The sequence below is a fragment of the Leucopleurus acutus genome (assembly GCF_964270905.1).
Source record: "Leucopleurus acutus genome assembly, chromosome: 1".
NCBI lineage: Eukaryota > Metazoa > Chordata > Mammalia > Artiodactyla > Delphinidae > Leucopleurus > Leucopleurus acutus.
Window position 1 is genome coordinate 134,773,389 of NC_139142.1, and position 27,456 is coordinate 134,800,844.

The following is a 27,456-nucleotide window of genomic DNA, read 5'->3' on the forward strand; positions in this document are numbered from 1 at the left end:
CAAACCCTGCCCGGCCAGGCTGAGGGTCAGAAGTACAGCTAGAAAATTACCCTGTTGGCCTCGAGTGCATCCACTCTGGAAGACAAGACCCTCCAAGCTGAATAGGATCTCAGAGATGATCAAATTCATTGCCTTCATGAGAAGGAGACTGAAAGTCAGAGTGAGCCCATGAGGCAGAACTGGGACTTATCTACCCTCTTCCCCCCAGCCCAGTGCCTGGCCCAGACCAGCCTTGAGTCCACGTCTGTTGATTTTTTCAGATTCTGGAAAAAAGGACAGGATGAGAACCCAGGGAAGTTGGGGAGTTTGTATTTGGCATCTCACATGTTTCAGATAGCCTAGCACCTCTGCTCACTCCCTCAGTTAAGGCCCTTTATTGAAGCTGTTCCCCAAGATCTCCATCCAGAATTCCTACACATCTTGCTGCTGGAAAACAGCTTTCTCTTCTGACTGACTGATGTTCATACTAGGTAACATGGCCTTGGTTTCCTTATCAATTATATATGGCTGTTGAAATCAATCAGTCTCCCCAACTTTTCACCACCAAGAGCCCTTGTTGGTATCCTCCCTCTACAAAGCTCTCTCAGTTTGAGAGACACTGCTGTCACTGTGTGCTGGTGTCTAAACAGGTGCAATTTGGCCAGTGACCACATGCCATGTGATGCAGGTGGCAGCATCCTATCCACCAACCATGACCTAGAAATTCCTATGATATCACCTATAACCAATCAGGGCTTCTGATTAGCTCACGCTAACCTGGGAGATCACATAGAGTTAATTTAATTCTAATTAACAGCAGAAGAAAAACCTTGGTGTTTTAGTGAGATGTGTCACAGGTAATGGAAGACTGCCTGTAGGCTTTGTGAAATGTTCAAAACCACTCCTGGCAACCTACTGCAGCCTCTGCACGTGTCTAGCTGGGAACCACTGGCTGGATCATGTCTAAGGACCTTTTAGCTCTCTCTGAGCATCTTCTTGCATGCAGTAGGGGTCTTAACCTGAAGGAGTGAGGAATGGTGGGAATGCAGGGCTGGGGTGGGGAGCCCTCCTGGAATCTAAAAGTCACACCATCTGGGGGGCCACCTATTCTGCTAATGTGTGGCCTGGGACTGGTCACATACCCATTCCTATCAGTGGGGGGACAGCTCCTTGTGCCAGAGCTGGAAAGGATGCTGGGAATCACTTGGTCCGGCTACCTTGTTTTACATGTGAGGAAACTGAGGCCAAGAGAGGGAAAGTGACTTGCCCAAGGTCACACAGCCAATGCTAGGCAGAGATGGGTTTGGAACTCGAATCTTCTGGCTCCCATTTCAGCAGAGGATGCTAAGATCCCAGATGTGGTGAAACTCTGGGATAGCCTACGCTGCCCCTGCTCACTCACATCGACAGCACGCTCACCACCTAAGCACAGAGCATCCAGAGGACATGGCCCTGACCTTGAAGAAGGGCCACCGGCCAGGTCCAGACACTTTGGCCCTTTCTCAGCACCTGGCAGTTGATATCTGGGTGTTTTTATATTGCTATCTATCCCCATTACACTTGCATAGCCCGCCCCCCTCCTCCAGCCCAGGAAAGGGAGCCCTCCACTTCCCACAGGGGCAGGTCCCTGAGGTTCCAGCTTCTGCGGAGGGAAGGCTGCCAGTCCTGCTCAGTGTCTCCATTCTGTGAATAGAGGATGGATGTGAACTCCTCCTCCCATCCAAAGGCCTGCTAATTATAGATGCAGCATAGGCTGTTAACATTTTGAACTTGATTTGAAAGAGCTACTGGCAGAACCCCTGGAGCTGGTCTCACTAAAGAGACGCAAATCTCCCCTCCACCTGCCTTCTTTTTTGTTTTTTTGCTTTTTTTTACCGTACGGGGGCCTCTCACTGTTGTGGCCTCTCCCGTTGCGGAGCACAGGCTCCGGATGTGCAGGCTCAGCGGCCATGGCTCACGGGCCCAGCTGCTCCGTGGCATGGGGGATCTTCCTGGACTGGGGCACGAACCCGTGTCCCCTGCATCGGCAGGCGGACTCTCAACCACTGCGCCACCAGGGAAGCCCTCCACCTGCCTTCTTGTACAATGTTGGCAACACAGGCCCAGACCCTGGTGGGTAGTGAGTTATATGTACTATTAAATTTGTTTCAAATGTTGTTTATTGAATTTTCTCCCCTGCAATATGCTGCTTTGTAGTTTGGTCCTGTTTGGGAAAATTAATCAACAGCTGGGTTCCTTGTGTTGCTCATCCATTTTCCTTGCAATGGGCAGGAGAATAATGAGTATTTTTTGGAGTGAAAGAGGACGAGGATGGAAAGTGGTTGACCCTCCCTCACACAACAGGGGTAGGCAATTGTGCAAGTTTGTCTCAGGGTCCCCTTAAATATGTTCTGTGGGTAGAAGGCAGTGTAAACGGAGTGGACTGTGTTCTTTAGATCCAGGCTGAGGTAGTAGGCAGGCTCAGCAGGCCCGTGGGAACTCAGCAGAAAGGACTCTGGGACAGACAACCAGGGAAGTCGGCCTGGCCCCCATGTCTTCTTGCTGGAGGAGTAGGGATGGCTTAGGCAAGAAAGGGCCCTGGACCTGGGGTCACAGTACATGGGTTTAAGTGAGGCAAAGGTACTGGCTCACGGTGACCTGGCTTCATCCGTTCACCCATTCAACCCACAAACGCCTGTTGAACATCTACCATAGGCCAGGTGCCGTGACAGGCCCTGGCCTCACTAACCATCACGCTGGACTAGGAGTGACCTAAGGTCCCCTTCAGCTCCTATATTCTTTAACTTTCCCCTGCCCTTCTACTTCCAGAGCAGGTTTCCCTGTTCCCTGTTCCTTTGTGACACTTTTCACAATTGTGATGAATTAAAACAAAATCAGCTCTCATTCACTAGATTGTAAGTTCCATGAGGGTAAGGACTGGGTCTCTTTTCCTCAGCCCTACGGCCCTGGCCCTAGCATGGTGCCTCGACCACAGTCAGTGCTCAGTGCCTATGGGTCGAATTAATTCAGTCATTCAGGGAATGTTTTTGAAACACTACTATGTGTCTGATACTGTGATAGGCCAGGGGATACTCCGTGAGCGGAACAGAGCTTGTCCCTACTCTCATGGAGTTTACCCTCCAGTGGCGGGAGCGGGGTGAGGCACAAGATGAGGCTGTGGCATGAAAGGGCTCAGGCTGGGCCTCTCCCTACTTCCAGATGTTCTGCAGTGGCCTCCCCAGTCCTCTGGTGGCTCCTCTTCCCCTCTTCTCCCATGCTGTGCCTAGAGTTTCAGGGCCACCAACGCAAGCTGAGTTAGGTGCCCAATGGCGCTTCAATGCCAGAAGCACACATGTGGAATGTGCTTCACTGTTTACAGAGCCCCTTGTCAGGCAAGCGTCTGCTCTTTGCCAAGCAGGGAGCCAGCCCTGGGCTGCTACACTCCCCCTGCCTACCCTTCTTGGTCACCGCCACTCCCAGCTCTGAGGGCTTAGGCAGTGGGAGCCTCATTTGTGATTTCCCGGGGAGAAAGAGTGACACGCGGCCCACGAGGCAAAGAGAGAACAGCTTGGACTGCATGCCAGCCACAGAGGCCTCTCCAATGCAGAGCAAACCTCACTGGACCTAATTAGTGTGTCACTGATAAAGCAGCAACTGACAGTGGATGCATGTGGGGGAAGAGAAACTCTGCATAAGGCATGAGGAACAGAGGGCCAGAGAGATGAGAGGGAGAGAGGGACGGAGGCCACTTGTCACATCCATCCCCATCCCTGCTTCCCTGTGCCAAGGGGGTAATGCTCAGGGCCTGTGCGGCTGACTCATTCTGCCTGGCTCCCCTGGAGGACAGGTGGAGAAGGGCTGAAGGTTAGGCCTGGAAACCCTAAGTCTGTCCAACATGAGTAGGCTGTCAGTGACCTGAGGCTGCTCTGTACAGTTGTGCAGGCTGTGCACTGCACAACTCTAGAGGTGCCACTCATATGGCAGTCACTACAGTTTGTGTATATATTACATCAGCTTTTTTGGCAGATGTCAGTAGAATGTCTTGAGAAAGGGGTGTTTTTTCCTAATTTGCACAAATATGCTATATAAATTTGACCCCTCAAGAGGTCTCCCTAGAGGAGCTCAGACACCTCCTAATAGTTCCCAAACAGATACCAAGACATTTCAGGAAGACCTGAGACACAGTGAATGTGGCCAAAAAAGGACATTTGGGATCAAGTTCAGGCCTTGTTCACTTAGCTGGTAAACTAAGCTGGTAAACCAAGCTGGGGTCCTCCTGGAGACTTCGATGGTAAAACCGAGTTTCTTTTCTCCTCTGTGTTGATGCCCTTGTCCCATCTGTAGCCCCTTTCTCTTCTCCAACCATTCCCTCCCCTGAGAGCCTCTCCTGAGCTCCAAGAAGGCATCACAGGCTAATAAGGGCTTATTGAACACTCTTGAGAGGTATCTGTATCTTATCAGGAGGCTCTCAAGTCTAAACTCCCTGGAAATGTTCTTGCATGCAGTCCCTGGAGAAGGGGGAGCAGGTGTGGGCAAGACTCTGGTCCTTACTGTTGTCCACGCCCCTTCACCCCAACAGACAGGGCTGACCCTTGGCTCAGGACAGACTGACCCATCCCCAGTGCTGGAGATAGGAGGAAGGAGACTCAGATTTTTAACTGCCCCCTTGGTGCTAGCCTGTGCCCGGCACTTTTTGTTCCTTGTCTCCTTTTGTTCTTATAACAGCCCTGCAGGGAAGGAATGACTTATCTAGAGAGAGAACCATCCTGGAGAGAGGCCAAAGCGAGGCTGGAGGGGTCAACTTGCCCTGAGTCACACTGTGGGAAAGGGGCCAACTGACTCCACAGTCCACTCTTTCCTCTAGACCTGGCTGCCTTGACTGCAGACAGGGCAGCAGTGACAGGGACCCCAATGTCCTGAGCACCTAATATATACCAGGCCCTGTAGTCAGTGCTTTTCTACACATTTGATGTTAAATATATGCTGACAGTGGAGGCGGGAATGGCTAATAGGGGCTTTTGGAGGGAACTCTTGGGGGGCATTTGTATCTTATGTTACGAGGCTCCTGAAGTCCAAGGGCCTTTAAGGCTTGAAAGAATAAAGCTAATGTGGAATAACAGGTAGTGGGAGCGAGTGTTAGCCTGGGGATTGTGCCAACATCCATCAAATACTGTATATCCTCTGGAAGAGAGAAAGCTGGTTACAGTGATGGTGATGGTGCTGCTGCCGCTGCTGGTGCTAATGAAGCCTGGGGATGCTCGCAACATCGCACACACAGGCCGGCCTCAGCTCTCAGTTAAGAGAAGGGAGCTTCCGGTGACAGCTTCACTCTCCCGCTTCTGCTCCCCCAGCACTGGGCCCTGTCAAGTGCTCTGGCAGCTCCTGAGTACCTGGGAGGTGGGGATGATTCTGGCCACGGAGGATCAGGACATCTCTCGCAGGCCTTCTGGGTCCTACTCCCTTAGCAGACGCAACGAGGCTTCCCTGCAGAGCCTGGGCTGGAAGCTTCGGGACTTTCTGGGCAAACACTGACAGCATATGGCCTCAATCACTCTGCATTAGGTTTCATGATTTCCCTAGTGGTTTTAAAAAGTGCCGAAGAACAGTGGCTCTAACGTGCTGGGAAATCCCACACGGGGAGGGTCTTCACGAGCATTTAGAGGAGTGGGAGGGTAGAACACGGAGGGGGCGGCAGCGCAAGATGAGACTGGAGCGCGGGAAGGGTGCAGGTGGGCCGCCTCCCTACTTCCAGATGTTCTGCAGGCTGTTTTTGGTGAGCCTGTGTGTGTGTGTGCAAGGAGTGGTACCCACTCCTGATGTATGTCATGTGAGTAATACACGTGGGCCCTAGGTATACCAGATGTACAAATGTTTGGCCTGCGTGGAAGAGCAGGTTAGGGATAGGATTTTGGCTTTTGCTGTCCCAGTGTCTTGGTTTGAATGGTAGCTTATAGGCCACCCCCAGCCCCCGCCAGCCCACTGCCCCATGCACGGTCTATGCAGCGTATGACTTTGGTGTGAGTGTGTCAGTGGTGTGACAGCTGTGGGGTAAGCTTAGCATCTGCACGGCAGACATTGGGCTGATCCTGGTCACAGAGCCTCAAGGGGGAATTTGACCACCGTGGCTTTGCGCGTGGCGTGCATGGCAAGGACACGCTGGGTCCACTTTGTGGGGTTGGATATATGGGGTGTGTGTGTGTGTGTGTGTGTACTGCAGAACCCAGCTCCTCTGGGGTGGTGGCTGGGAGGTGTGGGCCCAGGGCGGTGGCCTGCAGAGCCAGAGGCTGACTATGTTGACAGTGATAACGTCCCAAGTGGGAACCAGATTGTGGGGGACAGAGGGCCCTGCAGGGGCTGATGGGGGGTGTTTACTAGAGTCCAAGCAAAATGTGGCACATTCATGACTTAGGGGACACTTCTGAAGGACCTGGGAATTTGTTCAGTGAGATTTACTGATCATTCTCCGTGCAGGCCGGGGAGTGGACTGGGGTTAGGAGGATGGCAGGATGGGGAAAAGGGACAAATCAGAAAGACCTGCCCTCTAGCAGCTTTCCGTCTAGTAGGACAGAATCATCCACAGTGTGCCACCAGAGTGGGTGTGCAGTGTCCTATGGATAGGTTGTGTCCCATAGGAAGAAAGCAAGTAGGCTTTATAAGGAGATGGCAACCGAGCTGATCCTGTGTGGACGCACAGGCAGAATTTGGCCAGGAGGAGAGAGAGCAAGGGCATTCCAGGGAAAGGACAGACTGAACCAAGGTAAAGAGGAGACACTGTACATGGGAGGGTGGGTGTGTCTCCAGGTTAAGGCAATCCATTTGGATTTTCCAGGGCACCACGGCTGAAGGGTAGCAGTGGGACAGGAGCCTGAAGGTCAGACTGGCCCAGCCAGGAAGGCTTCAAACTTTACCCTAAAGACAAAGGCAGGTGCTTGCTTCAGGCAGCACACATACTAAAAGTGGAATGATACAGAGAGGATTAGCATAGCCCCTGTGCAAGGAGGACACGCAAATTCGTGAAGTGTTCCATATTTTTCTATATACAGAAAGCCCTAAAGGCTCCACACAAAAACTACTAGAACTGATAAATGAATTTAGCAAGGTAGCAGGATACAAGTTTAACACACAGAAATTGGTTGCATTTCTTTACACTAACTATGAAATATCAGGAAGGGAATGTAAACTAACAATCCCTTTTAAAATCACATCAAAAAATAAAATACTTAGGAATAAACTTCACTAGGAGGTGAAAGACATATGCTGAGAACTACAAAACATTAATAAAGGAAATTGAAGATGATTCAAAGAAATGGAAAGATATCCCATGTTCTTGGATTGGAAGAATTAATATTGTTAAAATGGCCATACTACCCCAAGCAGTCTACAGATTTAATGCGACCCCTATCAAAATACCCATTACACTTTTTACAGAACTAGAACAAATAATTCTAAAATTTATATGGAACCATAAAAGACACAGAATTGCCAAAGCAATCTTGAGGAAAAAAACACAGCAGGAGGCTTAACCCTCCCAGACTATAGACAATACTACAAAGTTACAGTAATCAAAACAGTGTGGTATTGGCACAAAAACAGACATATGGCTCAATGGAATAGAATACAGAGCCCAGAAATAAACCCATACACCTATGGACAATAAATCTTTGACAAAGGAGGCAAGAATATACAATGAGGACAATGGACAGCCACATGTAAATCAATGAAATTAGAACACACCCTCACACCATACATAAAAATAAACTCAAAATGGCTTAAAGACTTAAATATAAGACATCATAAAACTCCTAGAAGAGAACATAGGCAAAACACTCTCTGACATAAATTGTACAAATGTTTTCTTAGGTCAGTCTACCAAGGCAATAGAAATAAAAGCAGAAATAAACAAATGGGACCTCATTGAGCTTATAAGCTTTTGCATAGCAAAGGAAACTATAACAAAACAAAAAGACAACCTACGGACTTGGAGAAAATATTTGCAAATGATGCAACTGACAGGGCTTAATTTCCAAAACATACAAACAGCTAATACAATTCAATAACAACAAAAACAACAAAAACCAACCCAATCAAAAAATGGGCAGAAGACCTAAACAGACATTTCTCCAAAGATGGCCAATAGGCACATGAAAAGATGATCATCATTGCTAATTATTACAGAAATGCAAATCAAAACTACAATGAGGTACCACCCCACACCGGTCAGAATGGCCATCATTAAAAAGTCTACAGATAGGGCTTCCCTGGTGGTGCAGTGGTTGAGAGTCTGCCTGCCAATGCAGGGGACACGGGTTTGTGCCCCAGTCCGGGAAGATCCCACATGCCACGGAGCAGCTGGGCCCGTAAGCCATGGCCACTGAGCCTGCGCGTCCGGGGCCTGTGCTCCGCAACGGGAGAGCCCACAACAGTGAGAGGCCCGCGTAACACACACACACACACACACACACACACACACACACACACAAAGTCTACAAATAATAAATGGTGGAGAGGGTGTGGAGAAAAGGGAACCCTCTTACACTGTTGGTGGGAATGTAAATTGGTGTAGCCACTATGGAGAACAGAATGGAAGTTCCTCAAAAAATTAAAGAGTTGCCATGTGACCCAGCAGTTCCACTCCTGGTCATATACCCAGACAAAACTATAATTTGAAAAGATACATGCACCCCTATGTTCATAGAAGCACTATTTACAATAGTCAAGACACGGAAACAACCTAAATGTCCATCAACAGATGAATGGATAAAGAAGATGTGGTATATACATACAATGGAATATCACTCAGCCATTAAAAAGAATGAAATAATGCCATTTGCAGCAACATCGTTGGACCTAGAGATTATCATACTAAGTGAAGTAAGTCAGAAAGAGAAAGACAAATACCATATATCACTTACAAGTGGAATCTAAAGTATGACACAAATGAACTTATCTATGACACAAACAGACTCGCAGACATAAAGAACAGACTTGTGGTTGCCAAGGGAGCGGGGAGTGGGGGAGGGATGGATTGGGAGTTTGGGATTAGCAGATGCAAACTGGTATATATAGGATGGATAAACAACAAGGTCCTACTGTAAAGCACAGGGAACTATATTCAATATTCTGTGATAAACCATAATGGAAAAGAATATGAAAAAGAATATATATATGTATAAGTGACTCACTTTGCTGTACAGCAGAAATTAACACAACATTGTAAATCAACTATACTTCAATAAAATTAAAAAAAAAAGACAAAGGCAGGTCCCCGAGAGCAGGCAAGTGACTCTGTGTTTCAGCCTATTTTAGGAACCCCCTGCCCTGAAGGCAGGCACCTGGGCCACTCTTTTCTGTTTGAGAGAGGTTGCGAGTCCAGACTCAGGCAAATCCAGTGGCTTATCGATTGTGGAATCATTAAAAAAAAAAGTTATAGAATGAATGCAAAGAAAGGCCAGAAGTTGAAACCTGAGAGGCTTTTACTGCGGAACAAAAAGAAATGTAGGAGGGGGACTTCCCTAGTAGCACAGTGGTTAAGAATCCACCTGCCAGTGCAGGGGACACGGGTTCGATCCCTGGTCCAGGAAGATCTCACATGCCGCAGAGTGGCTAAGCCCGTGCGCCACAACTACAGAGCCTGCGCTCTAGAGCCCACGCACTGCAACTACTGAGCCCAGGTGCTGCAACTACTGAAGCCCACGCGCCTAGAGCCCGTGCTCCGCAACAAGAGAAGCCACTGCAATGAGAAGCCCACGCACCGCAATGAAGAGTAGCCCCCATTCGCCTCAACTAGAGAAAGCCCTCGCGCAGCAATGAAGACCCAACGCAGCCAAAAATAAGTTAAAAAAAAACCACGAAAGAAATGGAGGTGGGAAAGGCTGCCTCTACTGTCCACACTGTCCATCCTTCCCATCCCCCAACTCTATGAATTACTCAAGTCTTTTAAAGCTGGTTTCCTCTGGGCCCGGAGGTGGCTCAGACAAGTTCTCATAGAATGCATCACTATACATGATACGGGCCTGGGATGTGCTCTCCATTAAAGAACCTGAGGCCTCGGGGGGCAGGTTTGAAGGCAGCTCAGTTCAGACCTCCCAGCAGGAAGGGATGAGGTGGCTGAAGGCCTGGGTCAAAGCCTGTCTGGGGTTGCAGGCCTGGGGGAAAAGAGGGGAGCAAGCCCTCAGAGGGAGATGGGGCAGGAGGGGTTTGTCCTGGCAGCATTTGCCTGGGGAGGGGCTCAGCCTCCGGTGTGAGAGGGGGGAAGGCTGAGATGCTCAGAGTTGTGTAACCTTGACATGACTGTGTCCTTGTGTGTAAAATGGCACTGGCGACATCTAACCGTGATACAGATGGGTGTCATGGTGATGACTGGGTGCTCTATCCACACCACCACCTGGGAAACTGACACTTTCCCTCAGCTCCCAGACAGATGTCTGGTTGCCCTGTAGTTTGACACCACTTCCTAATTCAGCTCTCAGGGTTGGAGCACCCCTTTGGCCATGCTTAAGGTTTCATTTTGGTGGGGGGCCACGAGGCTCACTCTGGGTTTGCCCACAGAAGGGGCAGGTCAGTGGGCTCTGGAACTTGACTACTGGGTTCAGGTCCTGGCTCTGACACTTATGGGACCTTGGGCAACTTCTTCCTTTTCAGCATTATTGGGGTAGAATTAACAACTCTGTGCAAGTTATTAACCTCTCTGTGTCTCCGTTTCCCTATCTCCAAAAACGGGGATTATAATAGTACTTTCTTCCAAGGGTAGGGGTGACGATTAAATAAATTATTACATGTAACCTTCTTAGAACAGTGTCTGGCCCAGAGGAATTGCTATAAATGCTTTAGGCATTTTGATTATTTCCCGTGGCCGAATTTGAGCCCAAGCCCACTGCAGATGGAAGAAAAGAAATTTAAGATTTACCCACTCTGTGCCAGTTTGGTAGTGTACCCTGTTTCATCCTTATACCATCCTAGGAGGAACTCCACGTGCGAGGTGAGCACAGTGGGGCTCAAGAGGTGATCCTGCTGGCGAGCATGTCACCCCGCTGGCGAGCAGCAGAGCTGAGATTCAAACTCAGGTTTCCTGACTCAAACCTCATGCTCTTCCCCCTCTGCCAGCAGCCTCCACTGAACCATGGGGAGTGATGGGAACCAGCATCTGCTGCACACCTACTGCATGCTGGGTCCCTAACCTGTGATGTCACCGTCTCCCCACACAGGGTGTGGAGGTCAAGTGAGGCAGCGTTCCGTCACGGCCCTGCTCAGGACTGCAGTGACTGCCTCTTGCCTGCTGAGTTCAGCACCAGTGCCCACCTGGCTGCCGGGTGCAGCCCGCTCTGCTTTCACTCTTTCCTTTGGATTCCCTACACCCCTGCTCACTGGGGCCACCTGTGCTGAAGGCTGGAGCACCTGGGCCCCGCTCCCCTGGGCCGGTCTCAGGGAGTGAACACTCCTCAGAACTTTTAGGAGAGGGGAGAACAATTACTTCGTAGTGTTTTTGGAGAGAACTTTTGAGATTGTTTTTTTCATTTACCCCCATTGTTAGTCTTCCTATTAGCCCCACCTTAAAGTAATTTATTCATGACCTTTTTCTGCAACATTTTGCATTTTCCAGACATCTTCTGTCAGGAGTCCCTTCCCCTCCTGGGGTCCGTAATCACTCTTGCAGATGGAATTACTGGTGCTAGGGACTAAGCGGGGAGATGGCTGGGGAAGGGCCAGGCTAGGTGGGGCTTTGGGGCTTCAGGACAGGGGTAGCAGGTGGGGAGAGGGCTCTTCCTTTGGTCCAGACCCACAGCCTTGGCGAGGGAGTTAGTCTGCGGCCTGGACCCCACTGCTCTCCCTCACGCCTCCGGGTGCACACACCTGGCACTGCTTCTAGCCTTCCCAGCAACGTGTCTCATCTCAGCTTCACCCCAGACCGAGGATACAGGGAGCAGGGTTTGTGCCCCATTTTGCGGAAGATGAAGTTAGGCACAGAGAGGTGAAGGGACGTGGGTAAAGTCGAACAGTGGGTAGGCGGCTGATCCAGGGTTGGGGCCCGGGTCTGACCCCCGGCTGGCCTCTGCTCAGCACTGACTACCCCGCACGGCCGTCCTGAGGCGAGCTTGGTCTTGGAGCCATAAGCCCTGGGTTCTAGGCCCAGTTTGAGGTCCTGGTAGGTCAGGTCTTATAACTGCTCTGAACTGCAGTTTCCTCATCTGTGAGATACAGCTAACAATACTCGCTCTGCTTTCCTCACAGGAGAGCTGTGAGGACTTAACAAGCTTAGGTGTGAGACAGCTAGCTGGGTAAACTGTAAAGTGCTGCGCCACAGTAAGGGAGGGAGACTGAGGGTCCCAGCCACCTCCCCTTGAAGACAAAGGGCGGGAAGTCACTAGGTTCCAACTGAGGAATAAGGTAGCTAGCGTTGTCCCCTCTCCTGGGAAAAGGCCTGAGAGAGTGTCAAAGCTGGCTACTTACCACAGATCCACAGCCCTCTCCTCTCCAGACAACTTTTGTTTGTGGCTCAAAGGGTAGGCTCTGGATTCAAACAGCTACAGGCTCAGCTCCTGGTGACCACGGACCAACTAGGGAAAGTTACTTCAGCTCTCTGAGCCTCAGTTTCCTCATCTGCAAAGTGGGGATCCTCACAGCCTCTACTTACAGGGTTGCCGCGAGGATTAAGTAAAAATAACGTATGAGAAACAGAGAGCCTGGCCTAGGGCCCGCCACGGTTCCTCAGTGCTCCAAACGTGGGCCACTGTCACCCTCACTCGGCCATCCACTTCCTCCAGACCTTTCAGGGAAGCTCCTCTGACTCGTGGCCCCACCCCACGTTGTACAGTCTGCGGGGCAGCCAGGACTGGGAGTTGAAAAGGGAAGAAACACCATCATCGCCAGAGACTTGGACAAAAGGAAAACTGGGAGTGTTTAAAGCATGGACACCTCAGACCTGCCCCAAGAGCTTCTTCTGCTGTATGGAGAGAGCTGCAGGGACCAGGCCTGAGACCCAAGCCCCGCCTCCGGACCCCAGTGATGAGGGCAGTGATAAAGACGCGAGGAGCATGGCCGGGAGAGGGTGGTGTGACAGGGGGACCGTTTATTTTTTAGAACAGAAGAGTCAGCAATTTTCCCTAATAAAGCTACAAACCATGGAGTCCCAGAGCGGGAAGGCTGGACTCAGCCTTTGTGACATAAAACCAATTTTCCCTATTTTGCTCTGTGGATTAATTGCCAACATGATTTAACACTCTGGTGACACCCCTATCCCTCTCTGCCCTGGGAAAAATCAGTAGGTGTCTGCTGTGGGGACAGCGAACTCATGGGACGGAGGTGAAGGTGGAAAAAGCATCTGACTGGGAGCTATGTCACTCGCTTCACGTCCCAGTTCTGCCAATGATTTGCTGTGTGACCTAAGTCACTTTCCCTGTCTGGACCTTGGTTGCCTCCTTTGCAAAATGAGAGGGTGCACCAGGGAAGCACTGAGCGTTCTTCCGAGTCTGCCACTGTAAAGGGTAATTCTCATTTTGTGCTCACACAGACCAGGAAGGGCAGGCATTATTAACCCATTTAACAGATGGGAAAGTAAGGCTCAAAGAGGCTGAGTATGTTGCCTAAGGTCACACAGCTAGAGCAGAAGACTTGGGATTCCAGTCCAGGCCTGTCTGACCCCAAAGTCCATGACCTTTACCTCCAGTAAACACAAGGAACCTTGACAATCAGTTATTGAACATTCAGTACATGCCAGGCTTTTTCCTAAGCACTGTGCGTATTTCATCTAATTCAATCCAAAGAATAACACTAGAATGTAGTGCCATTATTTCCTGTTTTATAGATGAAAAACTAAGACTTGAGAAGCATAAGTAACTGGGCCAAGGCCATTCAGCAGAAGACGACGGAGCTGGGATTTGAGTACCGGACTATGTATGTGTGTGTATGTGTTTATATTTTTGGATCATTTCTGCTACTTTGCACTACCTGTGCTCCCCTGCTCACACGGGCATGGCAGCTAGAGAGTGAATTCCTCATCCCCAGCACAGCACCCAGGAAAATCTTTTACTATAGTAATTAGGAAGCTAGTCAACGGTGGGGTGGTCAGGGGATGAGAAGCTGGTTTTCTAGGCATGGGGCTAACAGTCTGACCTCAGTGTGACGAAGAACGAAACAATTAGAACAGGAAATGCACACACATTATATACGTCACCTGGCTCTAATTTTCAGTCCACATTCTCTTCTGGCCCCGCAGCTGCCCTCTCTCCCTAGTTTCAGCTCAAGAGCCACACAAGAGGCAGACATGCGCTTTGCCCAGCTGGTGCGGGGGTGTGTGTGTGCTGGGGGAGGGTGACGTCTTCAAAGGACATAGGAAACCTTGGAGGAAAATTCAGTCACTGCTCCACTGCTACGGATTTTTGTAACTCTCATCCCCCTCCCGCCTTCACTGGCCTGAGGTTTGCCTGTGACCTACCGACAGCAGGGAGAGAGGGGAGAAAAATGGGTACACTAGTTTGTTCATTTGGGTGATGGAGTGCCCGTTTCCCTCACCAGTATGCAAGGTTCAATAACGTCAGACAGGGCTGCAAAAAATTGCAGCATAAATAGATGAGCCCTTTAAGGTAATAGGAATTCTGTCATCCGGGGAGAAATACAGGCCCCGAATCCCATGGGAGGGGACATCAGGCCCCCCCTCCCCCGCCTGCCACACTCCCCGTCCCCCTTATAGCCGGAGCTGAAAGGGAGCATCTGTGCTGAGGAACAACCGGAGGGCCCCCTATCTCCCGGCCACGCGGGCTCAATGCGTCAATGCGGGGAGGAGGTCTGGGAAATCAAGTCTTTGTAGCACTGGCAGTGACCTCACAGGCTGTTCACTCCAGGTGCCAAGGCGGCAACAATTAGTTTTAGAGCGGTGGAGGAGGCTTCATCAGGCTGGCCACGTAGGTAAGGCCTTAATTAAGGAAAGCTGGCCAGCAGAGGAATGTGGAGGGGCTGAGAAACTGGCCTTCTCTCCCCTGTGATGAGAAAGTCTGTTCTTCATTCTGTGGCTGCTCTTGGGAACCCTGGAGCCCTTGGGAACCCTGCAGCTCCCAGCCAGGAGGAAGTTTCAACTAACTCTGCTCTCTTCCCCTCGCCCCTATTTCCACCTGTACCCCCGAACAGGGGACTCAGGCCTGGACCAGTCAGCCTCTTCAGGTAGGGGACCCCTTGGGTACATGACAACAGCGACAATAGCAGTGGCAGCATCCCCAACAATAATGATAATAATAGCTAACACTTGTTGAACGATGACTAATATACCAGGTATTCTAGTTATTTTATATGTATGAATTAACTTAATCAGCCCAATAATTCACTGGACTTTATTATTATTACCCTTTCACGTATGAGACAACAGAGGCACAGGAAGGTTATATCTTGCCCGAGGTCACACAACTAACAAGAAGCAAAGCTGGTACGTGAAAGCAGGGAATCTGGCTCTAGAGTCTCTGGCTAACACCACTATATAGAATTGCGTAAGGTAGAAACTCATACCATTTGCCCAAAGAACCTGGAGATGACGCTGGGGGACAGCTGCTCTAGTCCCACTGCAGCTGCCTGTTTATCTGAAGTGCAGAGAAACCAGTGGGTAGATTTAAGCTCCTGCCCTGCTGGCAAGGCCCTTCGGAAATGCCATGAGTTTCCTTCCTATAAAGGTCAGTTCTGGAAACTTCTGCTAAGGGCATTCATTGCTCTTCCCAAGACTTTTATTCATTTCAAAGTGTCCTGAGCAAGATATTCACATGGGAGCCATGTGGTGGGGGAAGGCGGTAGGAGGTGCAGGGTTGGAGGGAGACAGACGCTGAGCCGTGTGCTGTGGGAACAGAGGAGATGAAAGGGTTAATTCTAAAGTGAGGAATATTCAGGGAACACTTCATGGAAGAGGCAGCCTTTGACTTTAGCCTGAAAGGCTGACAAGGATTTTCATAGACTGAGATAAAGACAGTGGGGAGGGCCATTCTAGGAAGAGGGAAAAGCTTGAGAAACAGCACAGGCAGAGGCCCAAAGCAGACGCTGTGTCTGGGGAAAAGCGGATATGTGTGGCCACAGCACAGGTTTGTGGCAGGTAGCAGGGGATAAGGTTAGGGTGGACTAACTAGTTTTAAGGGCAGGTTACAAAGGACTGGGGTTTGAGCTTTATTTGGTGGGTAATGAGAAGCCATGGAGAGGGGTGATGGGACCCCAACTTCCAAGTGGATGGATAGCTCCACTTAGTCCCCTCAACCACAATACCCTCCCCTCACTTCCTGAATCATCCCTCACTCGGACACTCACAGGACTCTGCCAGCTTGAGACCCCTGTCATGTGACCCTCACTCTGCCTTCCCCTAACTCTGTTCACCCTGGTGCTCTGGCTGGGTAAGGAACCTGGGTTCTCACAGGGCAAGAGCAACCTTGCAGCAGAAGCTCGTGGGAACTGTCCAAGGTGCTGAACCGATGCCACGCCCAGTTTTAAGTACTCCCATTTTAATGATTGGCTCCCGCACCATTGTTTCTGTTGGACAGAGAATTTCATTCCCATCTTATAGATGAGAAATGGAAGCCCCAAGAGTTAGAAGAACCAGAGCTAGGAACTTGGTTTCTTGCCTTTCAGCCCAGGGCTCTTTTCTCGCACTCAGCAGCCCCAATGTAGTCCAGCATTGCACACCCGAAGTGATTCCATTGCTGCTGCCAAGCTAACATGTAAAATGCCCAGACTCTCTTCCCACTTCCATCCCTATGTTCATTTCCCCAAACACTGACAGGTACGTCCCCCCCACAGCGCCTCCTGACACTGACCACTGAGGGCGATCCACAGGTGCTTGGGTGGATCTGCCTGGAACAGCAACTGTGCACGTTTATGGCCTTATTGCATCGGGAATCCCTGGGCATAACTCATCCTGGCACTCTCCTTGGAAGGGAGTGCCGGGCTTGAGGGAAGCAGAGTTCTCCCACACTGTCACATTTCACCAGCAATTACTGCCCTTTTACTGGGCATCTAGTGTTCCAGGCCCTGAACTTTCCATTTGAAGTTTCTCACTCTCATGGCTAAGTCTCCTCTTAACAGACGAGGAAATTCAGACTTAGGCAGGATAAGTGACTTTTCAGTAGGGACAGTGGGGATTGGAAGGCCACGATCTGAACCCAGATTTGTGTGGTTCCATGGTGACCCATCAGTCAAAGTCTATCATCTAATAGATGAGAGCTGTGGTGGCTCCCACCACTACTGGCTTTGTGATCACGGGCAAGTCACTTATCCTGTTTGAACTTCAAGCCCCTCATTCTCAGGCCGAGGCATGTGAAAGTGCACCTCTGTGGGGCTCCTGTGAGGAACAGAGATGAAGCATGTGGCAAGGACTCAGTAAGTGTTTGCTGCTAATGTGAATATGACCATTATTGGGCACAAGCTCTTAGAAGGCTGGATGGGCATCTGATTAGCCTTTCCATACCCTCAGCAGCTCCCCCAAGTTCTTGGCAGAGAAAATATCCAGTGTCCTGGGAAGGAAGGAGAAAGGGTGTGAGGGTTAGAACACCCTGAGTGTCAGGTGGGCTTGCTTCTGCCCCATATTCTTATGGCCTCGGGGGGTGGGGACCACCTGGCTGGATCAGGCATGCCACTGGGCTCCCAGGGGTAGTTCAGTACTCCTCATGGTTATGTTGAGGCCGAGGCCATTCTCAGTCCTCAGACTCTGAGAGACCCTGTTTTCACAAATGTATCCCAACATCCTCCCTAAAGAGCCCTTGGCAGGAAGAGCTCTGATGGGAGAGGACAGCTGGGCATAGGCTTCACATCCATTACCATGTTGGCTACTCACATCCAGTAGCAGACAGGACTGATGTGACTCTCACCTTACAGATGAGGACACTGAGGCCCAGCAAGGTAAAGCGACATGTCCAAGGTTACTGAGCTGAGGCTCAAGGTCTCCAAACTCTCAGAAAAGGGTTCTTTTAATTAGTCTCAAATTAATTGCCCACCCTAAAACTCCTTCAAGGAAAAAGGCAGGTGCATAAATTCACAAACCAACTAACAAATAAAGGCAATGCTAATTATCACTGACTGCAGGACATTTGGGGGAGGGTCTCAGCCAAGTCTGCTTTCTAACGGCTCTGATCTCCCACCCTGACCGGAGCTGGCTAACTGCAGGAAGTTACATTCATTCAGAAGCTGGGGCGAAGGCAATGGTTTGGTTTCCCCCTCGGAACCTGATGTGTGCGGGAATGAGCCACGCTGGATGAGAGCAACTGACTCTTCTGTAATCACCTCAAGCAGCTACTGCTCAACACCCGACAGCGCCCCAAAAGAACCTTTCCAGGTAAAATGAGGCTTGGCGGGAGGAGATGGACGGGAATTCACAGGGTCTCACCAGGGCCGCTTCGCTCACAATCTGTCTTATTTAGCCCTGAGCCCCAGGCAGGTGGGACTCCACATCAAGATGATTCCTACAAGTGCCAAGTCCCCCAAAGTTCAAGAGCAGGAAGTCATTTGCATCCCAGATGGAAGGAAGAGACGCAGGGGTCTGGCCTCCAGATTCCTGGAGCCATGGCCTGGGGCCGTGGGCCCACAGACACTAGCCTCTCTAGGACCATCCCCAACCTTCACCCACCCAGGGCCTGGATTTCCCCTTCTTTTGAGGAACAGTGACTAGGCAGGCAGCTGGGGGTGAAGAAGGGGGAACAGGGAGGCCCATAGACAATGTATACAATCAGACGGTAACAACCTCAGTGATGCCCCCTTCCCCTGGCCAATACACACACACCCCCCCACTTGCTCCTACTTTCTCTCATTTCCTCCAGAAGGGTGTGTTTCCTGACTTGGTCCGTAGAGTCTGCATAGTAGACCATCTTAGAAATCAGTCAGTTCATCTCCCCCCGCACACTCGCCATTTACAGATGAGGGAACTAGGACCCTGAGAGCGGAAGCCACTTGCCCAAAGTCAGAACTACCCTGGTAGCCAAGCTAGGACTGGGGTCTGGATGTCCCCCGAGAAGTCTTGTGTGGTCACTTCATTTTGGCTTCAGTCACCTGATCACTTGACTAGGTGCGACTTTTAATCCCAAACAACCATTCGCTCCTACCCAAACCCCAAACCTTGGGCACTCCATTTTTCTATGGAAGTTATGGACCAAGCTCACACCAGTAAAGGTAAATTAGAGAGGAAATTTGCAGGAGGGACAGATCTTTTTCTCTTTTGAAGATGCCACTGGAGTCACCTTCACCCAGTTTTATCTGCCTTGGGGAGGGGGAAGAAGGAGCTGAACAGAGTTTTGTTGTATAGACCAGGGGCAACGTGCCCACAAAAGACACTGTCACCAGGCAAACCTGTACTCTTACATCATGACAAGGGCTTCCTTCCAGTGGATCGCCACCTTGGCAGCACACTGGCCACAACCAGACCACACTCAGACCAAATATATCGGCATCTCCAGGAGAGGGCAGGGGCATCAGTGTTTGTAGAGCTCCCCAGGTGATTCCAATGGGCAGCCCAAGTTGAGCACCATCCTCTTCCTACTCAAAGTGGGGCCACTGACCAGTAGCGCTGGCATCACCTGGGAGCTTGATTAGAAGCACAGAACCAGGACTTCCCCAGTGGTCCAGTGGGTAAGACTCCACGCTCCCAATGCAAGGGGCCCAGGTTCAATCCCTGGTCGGGGAACTAGATCCCGCATGCATGCCGCAACTAAGAGTTCGCGTGCCACAGAGTTCGCATGCCGCAACTAAGAAGTCCGCATGCTGCAACGAAGAGCCCGTGTGCTGCAACTAAGACCCGGCACAGCCAAAATAAATAAATAAACAAATAAATACAAAATAAATATTTGAAGAAAAAAAAAAAGAAATGCAGAACCGTAGGCGCCTCCTCAGATCTACCGGATCAGAATCTGCACTTTATCAAGGTCTGCTGGTGGTTTCTGAGTTCACTAAAGTCTGAGAAGCACTGAGGCAAGGTACTCCATACAGTATAGCCCATCTCTACACCTGACAGCAACCTTGCAAGGCAGGTGTTCCATTCCACAGGTGAGGAAACTGATCCTGAGAAAGGTTAACTCACTGGCCCAAGGTCACACAGTTGGTGAGTAGGACAGCCAGGATGTGACCCTGGGCTGGTTGCAAAGGCCGCTCTTTGTACTACATAAACCACTTCTTACAGCAGCATAAAAAATCTGGCCACGGGGGTCCCCTGAATGTTTGGGTCCTCAGACCCACTGGGCATGCCCCGCCATTGAACAGGATTCCACTTCCAATGTCAAGTTTTCCCTGGAATCAAACCTCATAAAGACCAGCATAATTCATGAGGAAATACAAATAGTAAACAAACACGCGGGGGAAAGGTTTACTCTCCCTAGTAATCAGAGAAATGCAAATTAGAGCAATACTGAGGAGCCATTTTCTACCTATATAATTAGCTAAAATTAAAAAAAGAAAAGAATGTTAGCAGAGTTGGTTTGAAATAGGTACCTTCATACATGGCTGGTGGAGGCGTAGCTTTATATAACCCTTGAGGAAAGTAATAGGGCCACATCCATCAGGAGCCATAAATACATTATGCCCACTGACCCTGGGAAGTCACCCTAAGGAAATAATTCAATAGGAGGAGAAATGGCGTTTGTAGGAAGATGCTCATTGCAACATTTGTTGTGAACATTGGAAACAAATCAGTATTCAGCAGTAAGGGAATGGTTGAGTCAGCAGGGGGGCCATCAGCTCCTGCAGTGTCATGCAGCCATTTAAAATGATAATTAAGAAGCCCAAGCAGCAAATATGGGAAAAAAGAAAGCAAAATACAAAACTCTGGGCTTATTACGTGCTCTGTGGTTATCATGATGGAAAAATATCGTGTGCATAGGATATGGACGCAATATCCAAACCAGTTGTCTTCTTTGTCCAAACACCAGAGAAGACAACTGGTGTTTCAGGGTGAGGGGACAACGGAAAGACACCTTCCTTCCATTACTTTTACAGTTACAAACCCCAGTAGAATTGGCCTTTAAGAACAGCCTTGGCAGCTCTCTGGTCATGGACTCTATCTCTGAGTGGCACACGGAGACACCCTCATTCTGCATCCATGGGCACAGGGCCACACTCCCTGATTCCACCTGGAAGTGGGAGGAGCTGGCCCCTCCTTTCCTGTGTAGGGGTGGGGGTGGGCGGAGAGGCCACGGGAGTCCCCTCCCATCTTACCATGAAGCCTGGGGCACAGGTGCAGCTCCCAGTGACGCTGTGGCAGTTGGCGCCGTTCTGACAGGTGCAAGGCAGCTGGCAGCCAGCGCCATAGTAGCCAGCAGGGCAGGATTCATTGCAGTGGTGGCCAGACCACCCCGGCTGGCAGGTGCAAGCTCCAGTTACTGGGTGGCAGCTGAGCAGATGAGAGAAGGATGAGAGGACAGTCTGGTCAGGAATGCGGCCATATTCCACCCTCTGCCCACCCCAAGTCTGGTCTGCCCAGGGCTGCAGGATCGAAGGGCCTCTGAAGTTAAATTTCTTTCCTTTTTTTTTGGCAAGTATTTTCCCCCAGTTGTGAGTTGTTTATTTATTTATTTATAGTTGCGGCACATGGGATCTTCTGTTATGGCACGTGGGATCTTTCGTTGCGGCGTGGCCTTCTCTCTAGTTGTGGTGCGTGGGCTCCAGAGCGTGTGGGCTCTGTAGTTGTGGCACGCGGGCTCAGTTGCCCCACAGCATGTGGGATCTTAGTTCCCCAACCAGGGATCAAGCCCCCATCCCCTGCATTGGAAGGCAGATTCTTAACAACTGGACTACCAGGGAAGTTCTGAGGTTAAATTTCTTAATGTATTATTTGTTTGCCAGACGATGCCAAGATTACATGGTCTTATTACATGTTTCTTATTAGCCCCAAGAAACTGAGGCTCAGAGTTGTTATATAATTTGTCTAAAGTTACATAGCAAGGAAGTAGCAAAATCAGGATTAGACACAGGTCTCCTGACTCCCAAACAAGTGCTCTTTATAATACAAATACACAGAGACCAAAGCAGGAGGCAGCCTCTTCCCTATGGACTGGGAGGTCCAGCGCTTCACCCACTCTGCACCCAAGGCAGATGCCCAGTGTGTGGGCAGGCACAAGAGGGCTGCAGTGAGACCCAGTTACTCTGCATATTGTAGGTACTCAATGAACATTTGTTGAGTTAAAATGGAACCTTGGGGTAGATGTGTCCTCCCCTCTATGGCAATGTCTATATTGGAGAGAATACCCTCCATCCATGCATTGCTAGGGCTCTTTAAGAGCGAGCAAGATCGTCTCCATCCCCTCTCTGGAGAGCCCAGTAAAAGAACCATTTGGCTGGAGGCAGGGGCTGCCTGGCATGACCTCTAGAGAGTCAGGCAAACTCTGGCTGGCAGAGGTCTGATCCAACAGCCAGTATGCATCCATGATCTTGGGTGTGGTGACCGTTTTCTTCTCAGAGCTTCTGTGGGGAGTGTAATTGACTGACGGCCCTAGCTACTGTGTCTGAAATCCATCACTACATTTTCTCAGAGGTCACACTTCCCCTGGGCTGCTCTCAGCTAGAGCACAGCAGGGATATTAAGGTCGACACATTCTTGGCAAATCTGGGACTCCTCTGATGGACAAGTTTGGCTTAAAGACTCCCCATCTCGCCAAAGTTTCTTAGAACTGTGCTTCAGTCTAAAACTTTCCAATCAACCTTCCTTCCTTCTCTCTTTCCTTCACACAGGTCAGACCTGCATTGCAGTCTCATGTTCCCCTAGCCTCCTCAGCCCCTTCCCCATTTTCCCTCATAGCTGTGTCCCTAGTAAATCTCTTGCTCTCGGCATCTGCTTCTGGGAGAACTCAGACTAACACTCCAGAGAAGACGCTGGATGTCAGAGACAAGCTTCTTGGATTCCCTGCTTCCTTGCCCTGGAGTCCAACTCAAGGGATATGGTCCAATGGCGCATGCTCTGGGCTGGCAAGAGAAGCCTACGTACAAATCTCGGTTCTGCTAAGTTCCACGAGGATATGGGCTTTGTCTCCCTGGGTCATTGGTGGATCCCCAGTGCCTGGCTCATATTCACTGCCCAATTAAATATCTGGGAATGAACAGCACTTTCACTACGAGTAATTATTTTCTGTCTATTGACTTGTTTATCACCTGTCTCCCCACCAGGTGGCAGCTCCATGGGGGAGGGCCCTTTGTCTGTCTATTTCACTTCTGTATTGTACCCCAATGGCCAGCAGGGTCCCTGGCACCATGAAGATACCAATACATATTTGCCAAATGAAGTAATGGACAAACTAATTGTGTGAAGCCCAGCCAGTTTCCGGGAGTCCTGATTTTCTCATGGAAAACGAGGGATGGACAGGAGCTGACAGTTCCTGAATAGTAAGTACAAGTAGCTAATAGCCATTTTGGAAAATGTTTAGTCTCATTAATCATCAAATCAAAACAACAACTGGATATCACTTTTTCTCTATCAAAATGGTAAAGCTTTATTGGTTTTTTTTTTTTTTTTTTTTTGCGGTAAGTGGTCCTCTCACTGTTGTGGCCTCTCCCATTGCGGAGCACAGGCTCCGGACGCGCAGGCTCAGCGGCCATGGCTCACGTGCCTAGCTACTCCGCGGCATGTGGGATCTTCCCGGACCGGGGCACGAACCCATGTCCCCTGCATCGGCAGGTGGACTCTCAACCACTGCGCCACCAGGGAAGCCCTGGTTTTTTTTTTTTAAAGGGATAATGCTCAATGCTGGTAAAGGTTTCTGGAAAACAATGTGGGGTTATATATCAGGAGTCCTAAAAATATTCAGACCCTTTGGTCTTGTAATTCCATTTCTAAGAATCTATCCTAAGGAAATAGTCACAGTTGTAGAGAAAGATTTATGCATGGAGATGTTTCCCAAAGCATTATTTATAACAGTGGAAACATGGGGGCAATTTATATAATAATAAATGATATGTGACCAGGCTATTAAAGCACCAGGTACTTTACACCTATATTTCTAATCTTCAAGTAAGCCTGTGAGTTAGGCATTAGAGCCTCTATTTTTCAAATGGCACTTGGAGGTTATATGACTTGCCCAAGGTCACACCACTAACTCAGTGGCAGCTGGGATTCTGACCCAGGTCTCTCTGGCCATGTTCTGGTCACTGCCTCATGCTGCCTCTGACACCAGGGTACTGGTTAAATGAATTATGATAATTCATATGAAGGCATGTTAGAGAAGTATTCAAATGTTTTCCAGTCTATTTAATGATATGACATAAGGGTAAGTGAAATAAGCAAATTGTGTATAAAGTCATGATCTAAAATATGAAAACAAAGTGAATCAGAAATGGATGAAGAATGAACAAATTACAACAAAATGGTTTTTGTACTCACCCCTGGATCGAGAAATTGAGTGACTCTGAGTTTTTTCTTTAAATTTCTATGTATTCTCTGACTTTCTCAAACTGAGCATCTATTATATTCATAAACAGATAAAAAGTGATAAAAATTATAATATGTAAAAAAGAATGTGTGTAAAGAATGGATGTTTGAAGACTTCCTGACTTTTATGGTTCCAGATAAATTCCTCCCTGGGTCCCACACTGCAAGGGGAAATAGTGGCCTGCATGGGCGTCATGGGGCAGGGGGCCCCTACTTGGTGGCCCTGACCCTCAGCCAGATAGTTGTGGGGTGCTCCCCTCTGTCCCCAACACTCCCAGCAAAGCCCTAAGGCATGGCCTTTCTCGGTTCCAACTTTTCAGGGGTCTCCTCTGAGGTTTGGGTTTAGGGTCAGAGGGACTGGCTCTGTCACAGTCGTGGAGACTGACATGCTTGGACCCAGGAAGTAACCCGGCAGCGCTGGCGGCTGCGATCAGCTCTGTCCGGCCCCTGGGATTCTGAAAAGTCTCAGTTGTCCTTCTGCCCTTCTTTCAAGAGATTCTCTCGTTACAGGTCCTTGCTCTGGTGTGAAGACCACCCTGTGAATTGCATACTAGACGCGCAGTGAGCTGGCGAACGCTGGCCTCTAAGCTCTCCTGCGTTTCTTCTTTCCGTCTTAACCGCCGGTGTTTTGGATGTTAGGGGTGTGTCTCAATGCCAATTTTACCTTTTTACTCTGAGAAACCAGAAAGCTCAAAACCAAACCTGAGATAATTTCTTCCTCTATCCTTTCATATCCCTAAAATTCTATTTTAAAAAACAAAACACCTCTGTTTTCTTAATTTGATCACTTGTCACTTACTATAGAAACTCCAAAATCCCTTTGAAAAGAGGGTGGGGAATGATCGCTGGCTCAGCGATTAGGACTGAAAACTGCCGTCGCCATGCTCTCGGCACCTCTGTCACATCTCCCTCTCCCTGGTGTACCCTGCTCCCTGCCCCGTTGGTGGCAGAGCCATTCCCTTGGGTCACATGGCAGCCAAGTGACTCCTGCTTAGGCTGGTTTGGCTTTTTGCTCTGCCTTTTTTTTTTCCCCCCTCACCTTTCTCCATTTCCCCCAGACATAGATTAATCACAAGTTAATAGGAGCCGAAAGCTGAACAATACAGGAATCTCTTCAGGGTGGAATTTTCTGCCAGTTTTTCCTGGCTGCTCTGAGATTGCTATCCATGCTGCATCTGGTGGCTATGTCAAATCTTTCAAAGGTAATCCACTCTCATGGCTGCTGGAATTCGTCTATGACAATCCAGTTGTGGAGGGGACATGGACAAGGTCTGACACACAGGTGTTCACTTTCTCAAGGTTATTCCTTTATGAAGGAAGGAGGCTGCTTTGTGTGTGCTACAAAGCATTTATAAAGGGAATGAAGCGTGGGGAATTTCACCAGCCACGTCTTCCTTCCCAGGGCACGTGGGTTCAACCTCTCTTTGAAGCAGCCTCTCCAGAGGGGCACAGAGCCGGGAGAGGCTGGGGCTAGCTGAGGAGGGTTTTCTATGGTTGGGGGTTGGGAAGACTTTGCTTCTCTAGGAAAGATGCTCAAGGCCTTCCTGGCAAGCTGTCTTGGAGGGGCTCTGCTGCAAGCTCTTGCCGAAGCCCGCGGGGAAATGAGGCAAGGTTTCTGGGGATCCCACACCCTCTCTCAGGGAGCTCGGTGGAAGCTTCACTTTCAAAGATCACAAGAAAACTTCTACCCCCCACTGGGCTGACAAAAGGCGATAGACAGATTGGGAAACTAAGACAGAGGAGGAGTACACGTATCAGGACACTGACTCAGGGAGAGGTAGTTCTAAGGCCAGGACTGAGGGGTCCCAGACCTACCCAGAACCTGCAGCTTAACTGCTTTGGGATTAGGAGTCCTAGAGTCAGCCCTCTGCTTTTCTTGGATCCCGAGAGAAGGCTCTAGAATGGGACAAAGGCTCACAGGAAGAAAGGAGTGACCTGTGTCCACAGAGAGGAAGAGAGCTGTTCTCTGTGTCCCTGAGAACAAAGCCAGGTGCAGCATGAGAGAGGTGCACTGAGACCACAGGCTCTCACCTCGGGCAATTCTGCCTCCTCCCACCCCACCTGGAAACGCTTTTGGTTGTTAGAACTTGGGGCTGGGGTATTGCTACTGGCATCTAGTGGGCAGAGGCCAGGGATACTGCTAAACATCCTGCAATGCACAGGATGGCTGTCCACAACAAAGAATTACCCAGCCTAAAATATCAACAGTGGCGAAGCTGAGAAATCCTGAGTTAGACTAAATAAAAATTCGGTGAGTGTCCGGGGCTTCAGTCACTGGGGCCGTGTGCCAAGGGAAAGGGGTGAAATATTTTTTAGAAATAGGGTGACATCAGCTCGGGAGCAGAGCCACCCTAGAGGAATGGGCGATTTAAGATGAATTCAGCAATTCTTTTTCCTGAAGGTCTGTGCTGTGTCAGGCTCCGTGCAAGGCTGAGGCTGCAGAGACCCACCAGCTCGGGCTGTGACACAGCTCCCTGCAAGGAGATAGTCAAGCAGACACGGGGGAACCCGGCCTGGGGGGTTGGCTGCCAGGCACTCTCGGGGTCCCCACGCTTAAGAAGCACTACTGCCTCCCAACCCCTGAGATGTGACACATGTTAAAGACAGTAAAGCAAATAATCATCAATATTGAATGGGCTGAGATTAGCGACGGAGAAGAGGGAGTCCTTCCAGATTAAAAATGCATCGAGGACTCCTTCAGAGGAGGGATAAATTATGCAGGGCTGCTTGGGTATGGGGAGAAAACAATAGCTCTTTAATTTGGGGGTTGGTTGGATCTCCGTGGCAGGGACTCTCCCTGCACTGGACCTCAGTGGCAGCCTAGCTTCCTGTCCCTGACACGGTCCTCCCTTGGCTTCCCCGCAGGGGCAGGGGTTCCTGGTGCTGCTCCTCACCCGTGGAACAGACTGAGGCAGCTGCCCAGTCCCCCGACCAGCCATGTGGGACCCCCGTGTTTAGAGTCTTGGAGCTCTCACCCCACCCTCCAGACCCAGCCCAGAAGCCACCTCCTCCAGGAAGCCTTCCCTGACCAGTGAAGCGGTTTCCTGTGGTGCTTTCTGTACAGAGCCCTGGGTCACAGTTACTTGAGTACATGTTGGGACCCAGCAGGGCCAGCCGCATATATTTCATTGATTCTAAGATGC

At 49.9% G+C, this 27,456-nt stretch overlaps 1 protein-coding gene across 11 annotated transcripts in view; it reads right to left on the reverse strand.

Moving 5' to 3' along the window:
- MEGF11 (multiple EGF like domains 11) overlaps positions 1 to 27,456 on the reverse strand; it is a gene marked incomplete at its 5' end in the record, with an annotated part of 235,928 nt that overhangs the window by 36,530 nt on the left and 171,942 nt on the right. For all 11 annotated transcript variants that reach the window (XM_082844320.1, XM_082844313.1, XM_082844321.1 and 8 more), the window contains one exon: positions 21,112 to 21,286. In XM_082844320.1, the coding sequence (XP_082700446.1) occupies positions 21,112 to 21,286 (175 nt within the window). The remainder of the gene's footprint in view (positions 1 to 21,111; positions 21,287 to 27,456) is intronic.